This window comes from Chanos chanos, chromosome 1, assembly GCF_902362185.1.
Source record: "Chanos chanos chromosome 1, fChaCha1.1, whole genome shotgun sequence".
NCBI lineage: Eukaryota > Metazoa > Chordata > Actinopteri > Gonorynchiformes > Chanidae > Chanos > Chanos chanos.
The window spans coordinates 5,537,608-5,558,810 of NC_044495.1; the positions used below are offsets into that span (position 1 = coordinate 5,537,608).

Here is a 21,203-nt window from a genome sequence, read left to right on the forward strand (position 1 = left end):
AATGCCGGGGAGGTGCAAGGTTTTAGACATGCCGTTCACGTCAGGGAAGCACCTCCGTCCTCCTCTTTACTGAGCAGGACGTGGAGTCGCCCTACACTGTCAGTCTTACGTTCCAGAATGTTCCAAACGTCGTGACAATAGTCACCGGGTGTACATAACAGTTAGTATTTGACCAGGTCTTGGTTTCATTTTTTTTAGATTGTGTCACTTGTTTATTATGGGTTTTGCACAGAAATTTGGGAGGGTGGGGTGGAGGTCGCTCTCTTTTTCTAATCAAAGTTTGTTTGTTTTGTTTTTTTTTTAATAAACATGGTCATTGCACTTTCATATGTTCTTTCAAATGATCTGCTATGATGGGTCATACTCGCCTTCGACACCTTTACAGAGATCAGATTAACTGTCTGTGATTTTTTTTTTTTACCCTGACCATATTTAAAGGCAGGGGTAATCTAACAGGATTTAATACATTGATTTTATATTTATTATTGATTCTTCAGAAAACATGTATTATATTATATTTTTTCCTCTTGACGTGTTTTATTATGCAGACCTAATAAAGAGAAATATTTGAAGTTCAAGAGCAGTGTGATTTACTCTTCATTTAATCTGTGAAATATTCCATATAAGAATCAATTTGAATATGTCCCCTGCTAACCCCCGTTACAGTAATATACACTTTTACAATTTATTTAAATACAATAAATAATTATATACACTATATAACTTTTCATCTATAAGGCTTAAGAGCCTGCTGCTATCCTCCAAGCCGTGACCTTAGAACTGAGATGTCATTGAGAAGACTGTGACTCCACATGGCGGTGAGGGATGCTGTTCCGACCGTAGCATGTGTCTAGGTCAGGATGTGTAGTCCCAGTGGCTCACGAACCCCTCTGGAATCCACCAGAGGATCATCAGGGTCAGGTCAGACAGGAATGAGTGGTCCATTTCAGACAAGAAAGCCTAGAGGAGACATGATTATTGGATTAATGTCATCATTTAGAGCTTTGTTATTATGACTCACTGCAGTACAAGAAAAATGGGGCCCTCGTTGATTTCATGTTGCATCTTCATCACATGATGTATTCGAAAGGACAACTCAGGCTTTGAATTTCAACTTCCAGTGAGGAGTAAAATGAGGGATAATTGTTACTCAAAGTTATATATTAAATGTAACTCATTACTGCCCCCCAGATGCTTAGCACACAGTGTGGGGAATTAATTCATTATATTACTTCATTACATAGTGTTAATCTTGTTGGCTTATTGCGCACCAGTCATTGTGAAGAGGAGATAATCCTTGTCTGGGAAAGATGAGGGGGTAGTTTGACCCTTTTATGGCCTCATGTAGTTCCTGCAAACTGTACGCAGAGAGGGCCTCATTTTAAGTTTATGCTCTATATCCTCTCAACAGATGAGTGGCTGCCAGGAGGTGACAAAAATGACAAGACATTACATTTTCAAGTGACAGTTCTTCATAACACAAGCTAAATGACCAGCTTCAAACACTTCATTAGTGTTGGAATGGATCTCCATCCCAATATGAATGAACTGCGCAGACCATTGCAATATTTAATAAATTAATTAAGTCTGTAATAATGCAATAATGTGCCTTTGCTCAGAGACACAAAGTTAGTGCAGTTGGAGTAGGTAAACACACATCGAGACCATGTTTGGCCAGAGAACGGACGCCGGCGTACACATCCACAGAGCGGTGTGATGCAGGCATCTGACATTGTGTTGGGAAACGTCAGTGATCATTCATTTTTTCATTCATGTCCTTCACTGAGTCTGTCGCCATCAATCATTTCACAGATGTTTGTTTTGTTTTTTCACTTGTGCCCAGTTGTGTGTGTGATTGATACATGACACATCAGATGTGTATGGTCATACCACAAAAACAACGAAACAAAAGCAACAAAAAATAAACTCGGCTTTATGCAAGTTGCATGTGTTATTCAAACCCTGCCCACACGAATTTTCGCTCCTTAGTAAATATTTGACCTACCAATTTTACTGCCGTAACAGTTCCACCATCCTACCAGTTGGCACCTTGCCTACACAAAGTCATGTGCACAGGGATAAGTAAAGAAGAAATTTGTCTCTTCTCGGCTTTGCGCTGTCTTACGACGCGATATCACTTAAAGAATGATTCAGTTTAAATTAGTTAATGATTAGTAGAACTATCATTTCTGCAAACCACACACATGTACTGGTGATCTCTGCAAGATTTGTTTTTTTTTTTTTTCTGGAAGAGTAGCGTGCTTATGTCAACTATGCTTACAGTGTAACTAATTTCCTTTTAATCTTAAAAATGATTGATGCATTTCCACTCATAAATTTAACTCTACGTCTTTAAAAGTTGACCTTTGAGACAATGACAGTACAGATTCGTGTATATATACACAATATGGTGAGTTAATGGATGAACTCATGAGTGAAGCTGCTTGCTTATTGTTGTAAAAGAATTCATGTCAAGATCGGCTGGTTCACAGAATTGTGACTTCTATCCTTCTGCAGATGCAAATCAAAAAGAAGATTATTTTAAAATCAAATGTGACATTTGAAAAATACTTGTTTTTTTTCACATTCTCTGTGACTGATGTCAGAGTTTGATAACCTGTTCAGTGGAAGCAAATGAAAAGTACAAGACCTGGGTATAGCAAGCGTACAGAGTATTTGAGTATACCTTGTCCCAGTTTATTCAGTGTTGACTCTCTGGGTGATCTTCCTCTCTAAACAGGATGAAATGCTAGTTTTGACAAAGACACTAAGGCATTCATGTGATGTTTGTTTGGCATTGCTTCAACACATCCAGTCCCTATTAGAATTTGAATAACTTTAATTCAAAAGGACAAGCGGTAAAGGAACCAAGTAAAAGTATTGGGACAGGGCCTTATCTTTCATGTATTGAAAACACTTTTTTGACCTCTGTGTGCATCACATAAATCAAGAGTTCTTTATTGTGTCTACTTACAAAAAAAAAAAATATCTGTGATATGAACAGTGAAAATAACAGCATTCCAAACTAGTAAGAATTCACAGTTTAAGTCTACGTACAAAGACACACATACACACACATACACAAACCAACAAATGAACACGTGAAACATTATAATGACTTGTTTTCACCTGAGTTCCTCCCCAGTGGATGACACCCAGTAGCTGCTTAAGACAGCTGATATTACTGATTTATAGTGTATTATAAACACAGCAGATGCCAGATTTAGATGGTATACAACAGTGCACAGATAAGGAGTGAATAAATTGGGCCCATCGATAACTGACACAAAACAAGTCATGTATAAAGTAAACATGTAATAAAAGTTACAGATCACAATAACGCGGTGACAGATATCCATTTGGAAAAGCAAGCAATCCTCAAACACAGGGCTTAAACATAAACGTTGGCTGTGACGTCTTGAAAAAGAAAATGTTAGGTTAACATCTGGTAAAAATTCACAGATGCTTTACATTCATTGATACATTAACATTTTAAAAACACTGTAAAAAAAAAAAAAAAAAAAGTTAGAAATTAAAATAAAATAAAAAGAAATTAAAAAAAAAGTGCAAATGGCAATCACAGTTACAACTGTGAATTCATTATCAGAAATGTTGTATCTAAACATTGTCACTGCCCCAAAAGAAAGCTGAACATATGTGCATGACTGGTTCTTCACCTGCAAGACTCAACTAGCGTTAAAACCACTCTACAACAGATTACAAGTCACAGACTACTAGCATCACCACTATTCATCAGTACTACAGTTCAGTTAGAACTAGTAAGAAACAGCAACATTCCAGAACTGAGCTTCAATGGCGTTATGTTCCAGAAGCTCTGACAAAGGCAGTTTTAGATTTCTATTCAAGAGAAGGCCCATGTGGTACAAACAGCGGTGCTCTATAACCAACCCTGGCATTACTCCATGTAATTTAGTACTGGAATACATTACTCCATGTAATTTAGTACTGGAATACAGCACCACAAAATATCAGCATCAAACACCGTGGCACTGAGGGATTTTTAGCGCTGACGAGATCACGCTGTGAGGGCTACTTTCTCTTTTTGTGGTTCAAGCTCTTTTTTGCTGAGACAAGCAGATTCTCTCTCTTGTTTAGGGGCTGGTGAATACCTGTGGAGAAAAGACCAAGTTCGAGATTAATCTGTCTGAGCTTGTGCTACAGTCAGAACACTGTCTGTAAATGACTTACACACTGGACTGCTGTTTCTCAGATTAGCACCATTCACGGACCAGACTGCATTTTTCAGCATAGTTTCATTCGCATTTCTCAGAATCCATTAATACAGTTTAACTTTATAAGGTATTAAGGTATCAGGGGTCTTTGTGATAATGTATATCACTGCTGGCTTTGATGCATTAGCATTTATGGAAATAACAGTAATTTGCCTTGTAGTGTGTCCAGCGTCTTCAGTCGTTGCTACTGCATTCTTTGAGTTCTGTTCCTTTACAGTTTAACTTCTGTCATTACAACTAGTGTTTGACCTCTCACCTGTGACCGCAAGAAAGAGTGCGTAGGTCCAACCCGGGCTGGTTTTCACAGTCCTGGATTGTGTCTGGCAGAGGGACTCCGCTGGTCTCGGGCAAGAGCAGGCAAAAGCCAGCTCCCAGGATAGGTCCACTGCTGTAACATAACATGGCGACCAGCGGAACGGTTCCCTTCGGAACGACAGCCGCGACCGTGATGCAGGCCAGCCGCGATGACAGGCTAACCAGGCCGACGCACTTCTGCCTGCACGGGGACAATAAGAGGGTTCATACTGCAGATGTTCCGCTTAGGGCGGGAAGATCAGAACTGTCAGGGCTTTGTCCGGCGGAACTGTATAGTTGCACTGACCGACTGATTGCATAAAAATAGAAACGCGTTTTTTGTGTCCCTTGTGTTTGGACGGAAGAAAAAGAAGATGAAAAACATGATAAGTAATCTAAGGAGGTCAAAGCTGCCTCCACTGATGCGCTTATCATCTGTGACAACCCCAATGTCAGCTCAAACAGGTCTACCATATTTGTGGAAGGGGGTCTAACAGGGGTCTAACAAGTGTTTATCCTGGCTCGATCCACTGTTGCAATCTCAACTTACTATTTCAACTGCATCACAATCACATCTATATTCATATAGAATACACTGTGTCATGTCCTGACATAAATGTGACCAGACCAGACACGCTGTGAATGTTATTTGCCAAATAAACGGTAGAATTGTACCAGATCCTTTCTCGGTTAAACTCCGGGATTTTTCGTTTCTTTGATTGGACCCTCTGCACCATCTATATCAGTAATGTCATCCCTGTGTGTGATAATAAATATTTAGCTTTTGGAAATGAATGTTTACCTTATGACCGTTGGGAAGAGTTCTATTCCATACAGCAGAAGGACGCACGATGTCGATTGCACACAAAGTTTTCCCATTAAGGCCAGAGCCATCACGAGTGCAGGGTTATCTGTGGGAACAAAGGAGCAAAACACATGATGTTTCATTTATAGCTTTGGCGGGCTCAATGGCAGTACATGTAGAAGCTCGGTGGTAATGATAGCTTATATGATCCTGTTTTTGGCTATGAGATATGGTCAGATACACCAAGTATCGACATAAGACTCCCTCTCTACATTAATGAATTACAGAACTATATCAAGCCAATGTGCAGCCATCCAATTATTTTAACTACGTGGGCTGAATTTTAGCATTCATAATAAAGTCTTATGTTTTATTGGGCCAGCACTGGAGTTCACAGAGCCGGCGATTTCATCGACGGTCAGTTCGCGATGCTTTTTCGCCATCCTTGGGGTCATCCGAATATGATCAACAACAGCCTGCAGTACAACAGGCTCCCTGCACGGTGTCTCTTACTGTAGAAGCGCAGGGCAAGGAGGGACAGCGCGCAGGAGACGCCGCTCATGAAAAGGGAGGCCATGGTGAAGATTCTGCGGCCGCACCGCTTCATCAGGAAGGGCAGGAGAAGAGATGGACTCTCAGACAGTCCAGAGAAGAACTGAGCCAGGTAGACATCCACCCCAAAACTCCCAATATTCAAACAAATCCCATAGTAGGTGAGAGTGGTTGCTAAACTAGGAGGAAAGAAGAGAGCATTTCATGTGAATCTAAAAAAAAAAAAAGAAAAAAAATGCATGTGCATACAGTCAGAAGGTATTAAGATATAAGGTAATGAGATGACAACTGTGAAATATTTCTCTGATTCCATTGTAGAGACTGGCCATTTATGCCATAAACAAAACTCTTTTGTTCTGCTCTTAAATGAAAGAGATCATGTAATATGTTCATGTACGTACTATGAAAGTGATATGTTTGCTCATAGACAAGGAAAAACTTAAACACAGAAATGCTAGAATTCCATGAGGTTCTGTTATGATGAAAAGCTGTGGTGTCAGCTCACTGCACATCAGGTTACATAATGTAAGATTTAATTACACCAGTGCAGTGTATTCAATACAACACCACCAATGAATCTAATAACCTTTGACACCTTAACGGGCGTTTTACGTAACAACACCCGTGGAGAGTTATGTCAGTGCTGGCAAGCTATCTTCTCCAAGACTGAGCTTTGGAACATCAACTGGTGCATGAAATTCCTTAGGGTTAAAGGTCGCTTTCTCTCTCTCTCTCTCTTTTTTTTTTTATTTAACCAAGGTAGAGGTAATATCCGCCCCCCCCCCCACCCCCCCCCAAATGCTTAGGATGGGGTTCTCAGGCTTTATGTAATATACAGTTCTAAGTATATGTAATTCTACAAAGTTCATCGCAGCTGTCAGCTGCGTGAAGGCAAACAAAAAACAAACAAACAAAAAAAAGCTGCTCAGATGAAAACAATGGTTGCTAAGGTGGGAACAATGGTTGCTTGGTGTCCACATAAAAGACAATATGATGATAAAACAAACGTACCTACCTAATATAACTCATTATCATCAGACGAAGCATGATGGTGCTTGATTTGAAGTGGGTGAAAACTGATTCTCTCTCACTGTTTTTCCCTGTATCTGACTTCTGGACTTCAGTCCCCACGGCATGCAAAAGCTAGAGAGACAAAGACAGAATACACAGACAGTAAAATCTGTGTCTCCAATACACAAAGAATGCATATGTCACTGTGACAATGAAAAGCTGCATATTGTGAGAAATGTTTGAACTGCCACGAATCAATTTTTACATGGAAAACAAGCCTGAAAGGTTAAAAAAAAAAAAAAAAAAAGGGGGGGGGGGGGCATTTACCCCCTTTTCTCGTGCATAGCAGCATTCGTCTAATAACGGTCGTTAACTGGAAAGACAACCATAACATCCACATTACTAGTGAACCGTGCGGTCTACTTTCTTACCAGGTCAAGACAAGCCTTGTCCTTTGGACTCCTGCTGCGATACTCTTCCAGAACATCAAACTTCTTATTCAGCAGCAGCCATTTTGGAGATTCTGGAATAGAACTGATTGTGAGAATTAAAAAAAAAAAAAGAGTTAGCCAATTATAACAGTGCTTTAAAAGTCAAGTCTATTCTTAATTTTCTGTCAAAAATTGCGTGAATAAACTACCCAATATTTAGGTCAAATGTGTGTTCTGTTTATGGCCACTTGTTTGAATGATTGGCGATAAGTAAGGTCTTTTTTACAGACATACAAACTGCAAATTAAATGGTCCTTTTGTCCCAGTCAAGCACAGTTCTGTTAATTCAGCTAAAGCTTTTGTCCAGAGCAACTTAAAAAATATTGCTGTCCATGTCAGAGGTGACATGCATCTGGAACAAACTTGGGGTTAGGTATTTTACTCAAGGGCACATCAGCAGTAAAATGTCATGCTTAAGGTCTGTACCCACTACCCTCCTGTTATTTGACAAATAAACCATGAAAAAGAGATGAATGTGTATACATTAGTGCTGAGTAGTAATGCTTATCTCACTGACTGTGAGAGTGATTATGGGAAATGTAGTACTCACAGATACAAAGGCAGGCAGAGGATTTGTGGAATAGCTAGTGCCAGGTGGAACTGCATCCAGTCCTGGGTAAAATAGGCTACACTTGCCAACCCCATCATGCCAAGGCTAAAGACGAATGACAGCAGAGTCGTGGGCCAGATACGCAACTTTGGTGGGCTCCATTCAACCCCTGAAAATGACAACAACTTAAGACTAAGTTCATTCACACTGCCATAAAACCACCATAGTGACAGTGAAATATCTGGTCATTTACAATTGCATGAAAAATGTCACCATCGACTCGTCCACAATCTTAATCTTTTCACCACATAGTTTCAAAACATCAGGGTTTTGAACAACTTCCCTCGTTAAATAAATAACCCTAAGATACATTTTCATTATTCTGCTAGGCTTACATGCTCATATGCCTCTGAGAAGCTGATATTCGTTATTTATTTTTCTATCGTTTAAAACATAGCTTTCAACCAGTTAAATGTCAAAAACTGTGACAAAAGCTGTGTTCATATATGTATGACTCTATGTCAAGTGGAATCTCTAATGTTTGTTTCTTTGCTGTAAAGCCTTGTCTAGGTGTTAGTTATCTGTTGCAAGATAGGGATCCATGGACGTAAGAGTTCAAGAGATCAGTTACACAAGTACATGTGAAAACCCAGAGAGGCTTTACCTAAACTGTAGATGCAGATGTGCATGGCACAGCAGGAGATTCCTGTGATGCATCGGGCGACAAGGTAAAAAATTGCGTTTGGCAGAAACGCCGTCGCCAGCGCTACGGCTGCGTGCGCAGTGGCGAAGCACACGAGGACAAATTTCTTTCCATACCTAAGAGAAACAAATGGGCAATAAAATGTAGCGTTAGTACGCACACCATCCGTCCGATTCACACGGTTTACAAGAGGGCGTGAGGAGAGTTCGTGGGAAAGTGCGTGTTGAAAAAGCCTTACTTGTCCGAAAGAGCGCCACCGACCAAAGCCCCGACCAACAAACTGGTCATGTAAACAGTTTGACCATGTGCAACGAGATCCGTCTCCCAGCTGCACGTTGAACTCTGTTATAAATAGAACAAATTGTATCATCTAATGTAATAATAGCGCGTGCTTAGATCGCCCCTTCATAATCACCATACTTCAGTCGGATTTGCCCACGTGTTGAAAAGATTTCTAGTTTACGCTGCAGTTTTACCATTGCTACTGGCAATATTAGAAAAGAGTAAATTGACAAAACTGAACACATTACTCAAGTGTAGGAGGAAGGCGTGAAATTACTGAAAATCCCAAGATGCAACCTATAGCTGTGTATTCAATACTCACAACGTTGCTGGCGGTGTCATTATTAAACAAATCTTCAGTATTCTTTGGGATTGATATGGAGAAATTTGCTTCCAGAGTCCCAGGCGTGTAATTGACGGAACTACTCTCCGTATCCACACGGCAGGAATTTCGGTGTACGGTAAACACGTCCACGAAGAAGAGAAAAGCCGTGAAAAAAATAGGCAAACTAAGCCGCAAATAAACGGTCCTCTGTAACGGACCCATAGAGCAAGTAATTCTGTCAATCATCATGCAAGCCCACCCTAAAATAGGTCTATAATACACAGTAATTACCCTGTCCTGGCTTGGTCAGTTGATAAGACAACGAATTACTCAACGAACTTTCACTAAAGCCAAAACTGTGGCTACTCTTAGAGCGGAACAATTTCTGACCTATGAGTTTACACATGACATCTTGACACTGAGGCTTGGAACGTGTACATTTCATATACCTACCTACCTACCTACCTACCTCTAAGCATTTCAAGACACTCCCACCGCCTCTAAAATTTCTGCGAACCAGCCTTGAAACTACTTGTTATTGCCCGAATCAGATCACTTCCATGCCAAAACTTTACAAGTGCTTACTCACTAAAGGCTACGTTGCACGTGGTGCATTTGGACGGCACTGAAACGCCAGTCAATAAACAGCGTTCGATAAGACTGTTTCTTGTCAGTTTATTGTGAATGGTACATGTTATACTTGGTCCTTGTTACTGTGACAGCATTCGTCTATTCCAAAATACAGAGTCTTCAGTTTTAAGCCGACATTCCTGTCATGTAACTGAGTGCAGTAAGGCATATGTAAAGCTATGAGAAACACGAGTTACCAGTGTGGAGTTGCGGTCAGGCTAGGTCACGCAGGGTCGAGAAGTCCTTTTTTGAGATTCTAATGCTCACTTATACTTCGTTTTACGGTAAGTAAATTTGACGGTAATCGGAGCAGGCCTAGTATTGTAAAATAGCAAACAGCAATATTAATTTGAAATAAGCATGTTTGTTGCCGTGTAAATATTGTATCTCCAATAAGGTCAAGGGAGTAAAAATGCTACATAATATTCACCCTTGTAATTATTCAATCCTAAAATATATGGAGGTAAATAATAGTCTACTTGTCTTTTGTGAGAGGGAGGTAGCCCTTAGACATCTGCTTTTTGAATATGAGAAGACTACCCACTTTTGGAGGGGTTTCAGCTCGCATGTTTTTGGTTCTCTGAATAAGACTTACAATTTTTTTCTCAGGCATATCGTATGCGGCTGTAGTGATGACAACACAAGGAGTTGCGTTTGGGGTCAGGTTTTTTTTTTTATCCTTTTTTTTATCCTTTTTTAAGTATTTCATCCACAAACAGAAATTTCTGAAGTCTGCCCCTAAACATGTAATATTTCTGTTAAAATGAAATAGTCTGATGAAAGGATTTAAATGGTGAAAAATGATAAAAAAATTTTTTAAAAAAGATACTCTTTTCAGACATTATAATGAGATCTTAGACATAAGTCCCCTAGATTCTTCTTAAGTATGACCTGCACAGGTTGTTTTTGTTGTTGTTGTTGTTGTTGCTGTTTTGTTTTCCCACTACTGATATTTTTGTTTGGACTTGTTTAGCCAGTTAATATTTACATTAGTTGCACTTAGTAGTGAGACTGCTATATGTCTTTCGTGCTCTGTTGGTAAGGAAGTGTCACACCTGTTTGTATGTAAACCTGTTACTTTGTGTTCGATTAAAAATAAAAAGAAAGAAAGATGATTAATGACTAATGATTTACCTGTTGTCTGGCCAGATGTCAAAACTTCTATATATTATTCCAAGACTGCTCAAAGTTTGTATGTTTGTCAGTTTGTCTGCTTGTTTGTTTGTCTGTTTGTTTTTTCGGTATTTCAGTGTAAGTACTCACTGTCGGATTCTTGAGAGTACTCTTGACCAGTTGAACTGTTCATTTATGACTGCTGGCCACATAGTAAAAATCCACTATCCTCTGCCAAGGATTTTTAAGTTTTGCCCTTTGGAATGAAGTGTGGTCAATAACTACCCCATGTCACGTGTAAATCACATGATTAAAAGTCAAATGGATATTAAGTTTTTGCTATACTTTAATTATATGGATTATAAATTATTCTAACTGAAATCATGTACAGGCATTAACTGCTATTTAAGAGTCAAGCAAAAGATATCAGGTACATAGTAAAAATATAACTTTATTATTCAAGAATCAAGAACAATGTACCGCTAACATTATTATATAATCTTATAATTAAAGTACACAGAAAAGATGTATCTGTATTTAATTTCAACAAAGAACAATATTGTCCACCTTTATACTCGGCCACACAGCCAGACTACCACATCAAACTGGGCACAGAATATCAACCAATATGTAAGTGCATACACGCCATGCAAATAAATCAAAATTGTATTTATGTGTTCCCACAATCTGCCTGCAGACTCCCCCGGTACCAGTTTACCTGTATAATCAGGTCTTTCTTGAAGCCAGTCTTCTCTGTTTAACACAAGCTTATTTACACGCTCTGTGAGACCAGGCTTCCATGACCACAACCTAAATTTAACCCCACACTGACATCCCTCTCTGACCTTGGCGAGGACCTCGCGTCCCCTTTCGACAGAAATGCAACCTGTACCTTGAGAAAGGTGTGACTGGGAAAGTGGCCCGGTACCTTCACCCTAAATGCGTCATGTTTGCCTGCTGTGATCAATCCTCAGAGAGTGCATTGTATTGTTTGCTTTAAGATTATCGATCCGGTTGGCAGTGGAAGAGGTGCTCACTCAAAGGTTTTCTGTAACCGTCTTCCCAGAACATAGCCCATATTCAGACACATAGTGGGGTTTTTTTTTCCATCAGAGCGTATCATTGCTTTATCTAGTTCAACCAACAGAGTTCACCCATCTCTGCTACACACCACTATCCATTCAAAATGAAGAGCTCTGGCTGACACTTCAGTGTCTCCAAGACATAATCTTGACCGGAGGATTGTGATCTCGGCCTCCTGTAAGGCAGTCGTCTGCTCCACATTCTGCTCTCCAGACTTAGGGATTTCACTCTGAGCCCAGACCTTTGGATGTTTCTTTATCAGCAAGCAGTGGGATGACCTTTCTTAATGCAACACGCTGACAAGGCTCCTCAGTCTGCTGCTGAGACAGATCCAGCTTTGAATACAATCTCCACTTTGCCTTAGTCAGACTTTTTTCCTCTTGTTGTTGTTGTTGTTGTTGTTGAGACAAGCAAGACAGCTTAGTCCAGGGGTGTCAAACTGCGGTCCTGGAGGGCCGGGGTCCTGCTGATTTTTGTTTTCACCTCCTAGTTACCTGTTGATTTTCACCTTGAAAAGAGGTGTGGACACTCTTCAGCCAATCGGAGATTCTATTTAGTTGGTCTACAAGAAAAACAGCCAGACCATGGCCCTCCAGGACCGGAGGTTTACACCCCTGGCTTAGTCCATGCTTTTTTTTTTTCTTTTTTTTTTTGGTCACTTCACATTTGTTATGGTGATGTCTATGTATTTTCTTTTTTTCTCCTGAGTTTTCTAAAGCTCAGAATGCAGAGGAAAACCATGCTCTTCTGCTCAAAGTCAAACATCTCAGTGATGCATCGAAGGGCATTTGTTTTGATAGTTCCTCTGAAGGGAAGCCTGACCCTAAACTAACCTGCTCTAGGCTAAGCTAGCTCCATGCTAAACCTAGCAAAAAGACTCAGTGCCTTCATGACCGGCACCGGGTTCTGGATGTAAGATTCTGATGTGCACACCAGATGGGGAAAAGCATAATTATCAGTTTATTTCTGCCGTTGTCATATGTGGCGTATGCATGTGTTGTCAAAAAAAAGCAAACCGTTTATGACTCCTGTTAGCCAGAGGCCACAAATACATTTTGACATGAAGCTAAACAATTGAGAAATGAAAACGAATTTCATTTTAAATTCAAATGATTGAATTAGCATGGAGCGGTAGCTAATAAACAGTTCATACACGGCACAGTGCGTCCTCTGCCAAGTCAGATGAAATCATGCCAAAGCCAGGTGGAGATCTGGATCACCCAACCTTAGAGAGAATGCTTGATTGACTGCTTCTCTGTAGCGTTATCTGTTTATCTGATGTGTTGTCATGCACCAGTGTAGTATAACCAGATTTGTGTAAAGACTATGTGCAGTCACTGGTAGATTTAGTCTGAGTGATTTAATGCCCGACTTTCTCTATATGCGTTACATTTGCTTCTACTATTCTGCTACAAAAATGAAGATCTGTAGAACAGAATGTGATAAACGTAATGTCAAACAGCTACATTTTGACAGTTAATCTCCAAAATGGATATTTGGCAAAAAAAAAAACTGCAGGGGTACACACCTAAGACACCTGAGACCCACAAAGAGACACGCCAGATGCCAGAAGTGAGACTGATTCCTGGAAAGGGCTGCAGTCACAGTGAGCAGAGATAGCCCTGTATCTGACATATATATCTAGATGATCTGTTTTGGAAAACAGAGTGGAGCGAGGGATCACAAGGATCAGTGGTGTTCAGTGTTTTGACTTGGACATGCTTTTCCTGTCATTGTAGTCAACAAACACGGACAGGATGGTAGTGGCTGTAATTTTATTTTGGTTTGTGTATCGTTATCTGTAGCACACCTTACTGTAAGATGCCCCTAAGCGGTACAATGAAGACTTTTAATTTCCCCTAGTTGTCCCATATGCAGTCTGACCAAAGAGACCGAAGAGAGGAAGTTGCAAAGGTATTGTGGGTTCTGGATTATGTAACGTGGTGATTAACACTTCTTTGGGCCTTGTATGGCCTTGCCTGAATCTAGTCAAAAACGTCACTGCGGAATTGAGTTCCGTTGAGTTACTAAGTGAGTTAAGTAAACTTCATTTAAACCTCAAATGCCGACAAAACGAGACTTTGTATATTTTAATATCTATCTCCCAAAAGATAGATGTTATTCATTTTGTAAGGATTAACTCTGTCCACAGCATATATTCCCAGTCAGTAGATTATAGATAGGCTACAAGCGGTTTACATTACCTCGACTACCACGGTAAAGTAGGTTAACTACAGATAGCGTTTTAAGGTATTGGGAGCCCCACTTAAATCCTCACAGACTAACGCAGTGTTCTTCTTACAGAGAGTAAATAGGAGTCTGTAATAATTTAGGATAAACTCTAATAGGCCTATAGACATGATTTAATCAATAGTGAATGACTCTGTAAAGACAAAACACAGCAAAATCCAAACCAGTCGTACGTTCAAAAGCACGCGGGATAAAGCGCAAGGACTGACAATCAGCGGAACTAAAATCAATGGTAAAAATAAAACTGCATGTCCAACACGTGGGAGAAGTGTGAGGTAAGGCCAGTCTCCATGAACCACCATTCTTCTCCTCTCTCAAACCCAAACTGCTTACGAGACAGTCCAGAATGAATGGGGGTCTATGGAGCTGTGTGGAGCGCTCTTTGACGTGATCCTCCAGTCCTCTTGTAACGACCTCGCCGGTCTCAGCCATGCCGCGCTCAGCGTCGCCGGTCTACTAATCACCGGCCTGATCACTCTCATCCCGCACACCTGCCCTCACTTTAGTTTCCCATTACACATCTTCCTATTTAAACCCCTCCGTCTGATCAGTCAGTGCGAGGTCTACACCTTCCCGTGTCTACGGAGCCGGTCGTCTGTGTGTTTTGGAATTGTTTCGTGTTTCTGCGCTCTCCGTTACCTGTGTTGACTCCCCTCTGGTCTCCTGTTACCCCTGTCTGTGTAAAGCTTCTTTTGTTTGTTTGATTTATTAAAACCTCTGTTTTGCCCGCACTTGTGTCTCCCGCCTTGGTGCTTCCTGACACCTCTGCATATCTCTGTGACTCCCATGTAACCTCCAACCCTACAAACTTGAAGGTTCATTTATTTACAGTAACTGCAGTATGAGAAATATTATCAGCCATGTAAAACACACTTCTAGATACAGCAGTCAGTCAGCACTTCTTTTTTTTTTTTTCCAAATGCACTGATTAACTAATTAGCACTAAGAATACGACTAAGAAGCAGAGGGCAAAATCAGAAGTCAGGATACAGGCTAAGGTGGATGCACGGAGACCGCGGCGCTAAGAGGAGACAAGGGGGCTCATGAGGACAAGAAGGTAAACAGAAACAAAGTCAAGCCAAAAAAGAATGACACAGTTCGGTACACTCATATGAGAGATGTCACAGCGAACTGAGTGAAACCAGCGTGTATTTACACAAGCAATTCAATGACATAATGAACAGAGAACACGTATACATTGGTGACTAATGATCTGGCACACTGGGCTCTGATTGGTCAAAAGAAAGGGAAAAGGAAACGGTAGCGGACCAACGCGTAATAAAGCTTACTGCGCAATCTCTGTCTACTGAGCTTCCAACTGGTTTATTTGAAAAATGGTTCTGGTAAACATTGTACTGAAAGCCAAGTCGCTAATGAGCTGACGTTCCATGAGTTTGAAGTTTGCTGATCATAAAATTCAAGATTCACATATAACGATGGCTTTGAGTCAAATACTTAATAAACCTCAAAAGGGCAGAAGGGCAATTTAAATGTATGCTTATACTTATATACGCTGTGTATCATAATGTGCCCCCCTCCCTTCTTTTTTTCTTTCAATATTTGCACAGTAATATAATCATCACCAGATTATGGTATCACTTTTCAGTTTTTATCAGTTAGATAGAGATTCATATGCTGTCCAGTGAGTTATTATGTTATTATATCTGCATTTATTACATAAGTTTAAAATTTGTTGCTACGTTATCAGTTGCTTCAGGGACCAATACATAGTCTCCTGTCCTTCGTAGCTCTTTGTATTAAGTTCTTGGTTTACATAAGCAAGCACAGGAAACGGATTACACAAAGTGAGTACGTGCCCTGGATCCTGGAGCCAATGGGGGCCCTTGGCCTTAAAGGTTTATTATTATCTTTTTTTTTTTTTTTAATGTGTAAAATATTTTAGTTTTTAAAATACTGGAGTAAATGTGATGTTGAAAATGCAGTATGATTATGAAATTGTTTGAATGTTTTGGGAATTAGCTGATTAAATCACATAATGTCGTAATGATAAGGCTATAGGTCAAATATCAATTACACGGTCAACGTGGAGAAACGCGCGAAAAATGATGAACATGGTAGTATGTACTGTAGCTTCCTCCTAAACTCGTATACCAATGTAAAACATAATATGAGACTTATATGATCTTTTGTTATCAACCTCTCCCTCTGCTGAATTTACTGCTCTGCATAGTCACAGGCTCTCATTTTACAATGTGCAACATGGAGAAATAGATGAAGAGGTTTTGTCTGTATAACATAGAGAAATAGACAAAGAGGTTTAGTCTTCATAACCTGGAGCCGAAATCTGTGAGGCAAGTAAAGTTCATTATGGACTAAATATTTATTTAGCTGCCAAAATAATAAATCAATGTACTGAACTCTGTTCATTTGCTGATTTATCAGTTTATCCTTCTAATTTAATGCCTCAAAAAGTTAGGAGTTGAATCAGAACAGGGATAGATCTCAACATCTGGGAAAAGTGGGATCTTGCTAGAATTCAAATATTGTGCATTTGTAACAAGCAGGTAGGTATGTGTGGATCTCATGTGGCTGTAAAGTGTCTATAAAATGTAAAAGTGAGGAAAAAAACTAACTTGACTCACAAAATGAGTGCAACAATAGTGTTTGTGCTGTTAATTAGTTCATTAGAGCTATATAATATAATAGGTCACAGAAGTAAAAACTCTCCCAGAACATTTTACCCTCCTAGTAATTCTCTCACACCACTGCTCTTTAAGCTGTTTTTTGTTTGTTTGTTTGTTTTTTGGAGGATTTTTTATTTGTTTTGGGTTGGGTTTTTTGTTGTAATTCTAGTCCAGGCAAGCTGTGTAGACCAAACTGAATATTCTGCAGGATTAACTCTACAATGGACATTAAAACTAATCTCACTCTCACTCATTATCTAAACCACTTATCCTAAATAGGGTCGGGGGGGGGGGGGGGGATGCTGCTATCCCAGCATTCATTGGGCAAAAGGCGGGGAAACACCCTGGACAGGTTGCCAGTCCATGGCAGAGCATTAAAACTAATAATTAAGCAATGTCTTTCACAACTATTTGTGTCTGAATGAACCGAGATGGAGTCTGCATAAGCGTTTAATAAGTACCTAGGATTATACTCTTGGAATTTCATAATACAACTATTCTCGGGATTCCAAATATGAGATTAACTATTAGCCGACCTGCGGCAGGAAGGGAGCAAATGCAAGTAGAGAGAGGAGAGAGATTTGTGCTAAGCAGATGCTTACACAAGTGGAGAGGAGAGAGGGTGGTGCTAAGCAGATGTTTAATGATTAATCTGGACCCTTTGATCCCTTTTAAGATATTTTGCAAAGTCATGTAAAACTCCTGAAGATTACATCATGGCCAATGGGCTGATCAAGAATCACCGCCCCCCCCCTCCAAAAACAAAACAAAACAAAAAAAAAACAAGAAACAGTGACTGGAAAAGTGGGAGATGATTTTCAAAGACATGGTCACTACAGTTCCTCCAATACCAAGGAGAAAACCGATGGTTCTCTTATCGTCTCTGAACTGCCGAAGAGAAATAAAGCGTTACAAAACAACCCCTTAATCGCTCTTTTTTTTTTTTTAAAGCCCAATTAAACATGTGAAGACAGAATTCTGTAGAGAGGGGACATGGGGTATTTAATTCTACCATTAAGTTAACAGTAATGTACATACAATTACTGTTTAGTGGAACAGCTCACAAAATGCGGTTGCTTTTAATTTTTTTTTTTTCATGTCACGAAAGACAAGGGCATTAAGCCTCTGTTGTGTTTGTTCCTACACAGCCACTGACACACATAGTGAGAGGTTCTCAAAGTGCTGAGAGACACAACAGCTAACAGTACAAAAATCTAATTTTAAAAGTAAACTTTTGATAGATTTAGTTCAGTTTTTACATTCATAGCGCTCGTATGCTGTGTGCCTTTTGCTCTAATTCTCTTTCGTTAATGCGCCTCCCAAAAGACCTGGTGTGTCAGAGTGATGAAGAGTTGTGATGCTTGAGGAAGACCATGCTGACCTCTATAGCTGTGGTTGCTTAGAGACTTTTGCTCTCTCTCTCTCTCTCTCCTTAACAGTCTGCTTTGCCATAGTTTATATCTATGTACACATGTTGGTATTCAAGAAACCTTGTGAATGCGGGGCCCGGACATTAATGCCCCCTCTCTCTAACTTGCTACCAGCAGTGTTTTTTTTTATCCCTTCTTTTCTGGCTTTGGAATGAAACAGACTGAAGATACATATGCAGAGCTGCTTTATTTCCAAAACAGACTTTCCAAGACACAGACCGAATCCAAATCGTAAATCAGGCCAGGATTCAGGAAACCCGAATATCAGGAACATTTATACCAAACAGTAATTACCAGCGGGTGTTTCTTATGATCAGGGGAGGCTGAGCGTGACCAGGTTGGGAGGGGCCAGGTCAAATGCTAGCTGGAAGCTGGCGTTACAGTTTTCTTATGTTTGGATTGTGTAGAGAAACTCTCCGTACTGTACTAAATGTTTTAATTGGTTATAATTCTGCCTTCAGTTAATCTCTTATCGTTTTTATTGATGTATCAGGGAAACACAGTTGATTTCTCATAAATTTTATCAGTGTATTTGGGAAACACAGCAGGTTCCCTTCGGTTCATTATCATTTCGTCTGACTGGAGATCAGCGCATACACAGGAGGAAGGGCCAGGGTGAAGCAGAGGCATGGAACCGATGAAGAATTTGAGAAATCTGCTTTTTTTTTTTCTCTCTCTCAAAAGACAGGTTAGAAATGTAACTACTCTAGCACTTCACAGATGCGATTTATTGTTATTACTGATGTTTTTCTAAAAATCTGATATTAAAAAAAAAAAAAACTACTAATGAATCAGCAATCTAAATCAGTCACTCTTTAGACAAACAGAACAGAGAACAGATACTTAGTCCATGACCTCATGACTTTAGTGTGTAGACAGTTAGTAGACGGTGTTTGATTTGCGTACACTTTCCTCCATTCTTTTCACACCATGTTAGTGCTGAGCCTTAACAGAGAGGTGTTGGTCTTGATTTAGCTGCGTGTAAGCGTTTCCCTTCATCATTCCCATTAACGAGCCTGTGAAAGGTGAAAATGTTCTCTCACTCCTGCTCAGCTTGTTGTAGGTGAGTGTGGGCCAGGCCTGCAGGAGGAATGAGTGCGCCCCCTTGTGGCTGCCGACCGCTGGGACACGCAAACCGGTTCTTTGGCCAGGCCCTGCGGTCGAGTCTTTAAAACGCAGCATGTGGTTTAAAGCAGTTTTAAACCCTGAGATTGTTTTGGTGAGGGGGAAGAGCCTAGACACAATTTCCATTGACTTGTCCTTCACTGAAGTTCCTCTGAGGCCTCCTATAGCAAAGAAATTACAATAAATATTTGTATTACTGGTTTATGAGTTACTGAAATAGGCCACAAAAATCCAACCCTTATTTCACACAGTTTGTGTCAGTCAGTGATATGTGTAGTAACACAGTAACTGGGTAAAAAGTGTAACAATTATATTATTACTAATAATAACTACAGGGGTAAAAGAGAAAGAAATTCAGTACAACAACCTTGCATCTCCTTTATTCTAGTGAGAATCCAGTTGTATTCAGAGTCACAAAGATACAACTAAATTGTTATCATCTTAACATTCAATTAAAAGAAATCAGCTTTGACTGGATAAAAGGGGAAATGTGTTTCACAGAAAAAAAATGTTTTCACTGACAGGTACGTCAGTCCTCTCTGATGTCTTTAGAAACACAAAGCTAATTTCATCCTTTGAGTAGACAAAGATTATTATTAGTGCAGTTAAAGTTGTGACTTTAATCTGCTGCGGCTCTCAGACGTAATTATGACTGAAATACACCGGACACTCTTACATGCAGAAGATGTCTCTTAGTTTACAGTATCCAAAGACAGTTTATCTGGCAATTTTAACTTTGTCAGAATAATGTAAAAACAAACAATCAATTAACGCATAATCATTACAAAATCATGAACGTATAATCATGTGTAGCAATCCATACACTCTAAGCTTAGGAAACTGGCATCAGCTCCTAAAGAGAGGTATTACAAGGAAGTGTGAAATAAAAAATAGGACAGTACTTTTATACTGAGGTTCATGAACTAAAGACATTAAAACAACAACAACAACAACAACAACAACAACAACAAAGCGGTGTAGTCTTGACCTATTTGTTAGTTCAGCTCCTGGTTTGTGTGGTTAGCAGTATCAGTGGCTAAACAAAAAGAAGAAAAAAGAAAAAGATGAAAAAGACGGAAAAAAACTGCTCCTTACCTTTGGAGAACCACACTCGACTGTTTCACATGCAGAGGACAGCTCTGAAACTGAGACGTCCCCCCCCCCCCCCCCCCCCCCCCCACCCCCCTCCTCAGCAGCGGCTGCGGTGGCTCTAAGCTCTAAGCTTTAAAGTCTGGTCTTCAGGATGCTGGATCTAAAGGTAGGCCTGATTGCATAAGGTACCACATGATGAGAGTCTGTTTAGCTTGACTGGCAGACATCCATCAGATACTTACCATCAAGCATTGTGCCTGAGTGACAATGGAAAGTCAATTAAAAAACAAAGAACCGCATGGCCTAAGTGAAGGATTGATTTTGTTGTCTGTGTCTATGATCGCACAACACCATTAAAGATCACCATTAAAGATTGTTTGTTATGATGAGGTCATAATAATCTTCTTTTACAATACAACAGTTCAACAATGTCCCTCAGGAATATTTTTTATCTGATCTTATCTGTTTTTTACTGTTATACTACTATCTGTTGTTGCCCAGGTCCATTACTGCATAGAGATGTTGGCCTTACAGCATACACCTTATACCAAGACAATGAAAATAATGCT

At 39.9% G+C, this 21,203-nt stretch overlaps 1 protein-coding gene across 1 annotated transcript; it reads right to left on the bottom strand.

Moving 5' to 3' along the window:
• Positions 1 to 4,036: 4,036 nt before the first annotated feature.
• LOC115822675 (solute carrier family 22 member 6) lies at positions 4,037 to 9,488 on the bottom strand. Its single transcript, XM_030786592.1, has 10 exons — positions 9,267 to 9,488; positions 8,898 to 8,980; positions 8,621 to 8,775; positions 7,957 to 8,125; positions 7,347 to 7,449; positions 6,920 to 7,047; positions 5,866 to 6,083; positions 5,350 to 5,458; positions 4,510 to 4,749; positions 4,037 to 4,130 (listed from the first exon to the last, which is right to left on the bottom strand). The coding sequence occupies exons 1-10, from the start codon at positions 9,486 to 9,488 to the stop codon at positions 4,037 to 4,039; spliced, it is 1,521 nt and encodes a 506-aa protein (XP_030642452.1).
• Positions 9,489 to 21,203: the final 11,715 nt, after the last annotated feature.

Excerpts from the sequence above, each read along its gene's own strand:
- LOC115822675 (XM_030786592.1), bottom strand. The coding sequence starts at position 9,488 with ATGGGTCCGTTACAGAGGACCGTTTATTTGCGGCTTAGTTTGCCTATT. Across the intron at positions 8,126-8,620 it reads CATCTGCATCTACAGTTTAG|GGGTTGAATGGAGCCCACCA; the intron begins GTAAAGCCTCTC and ends TGTCATTTTCAG. Across the intron at positions 7,450-7,956 it reads CTCTGCCTGCCTTTGTATCT|TTCTATTCCAGAATCTCCAA; the intron begins GTGAGTACTACA and ends TCTCACAATCAG.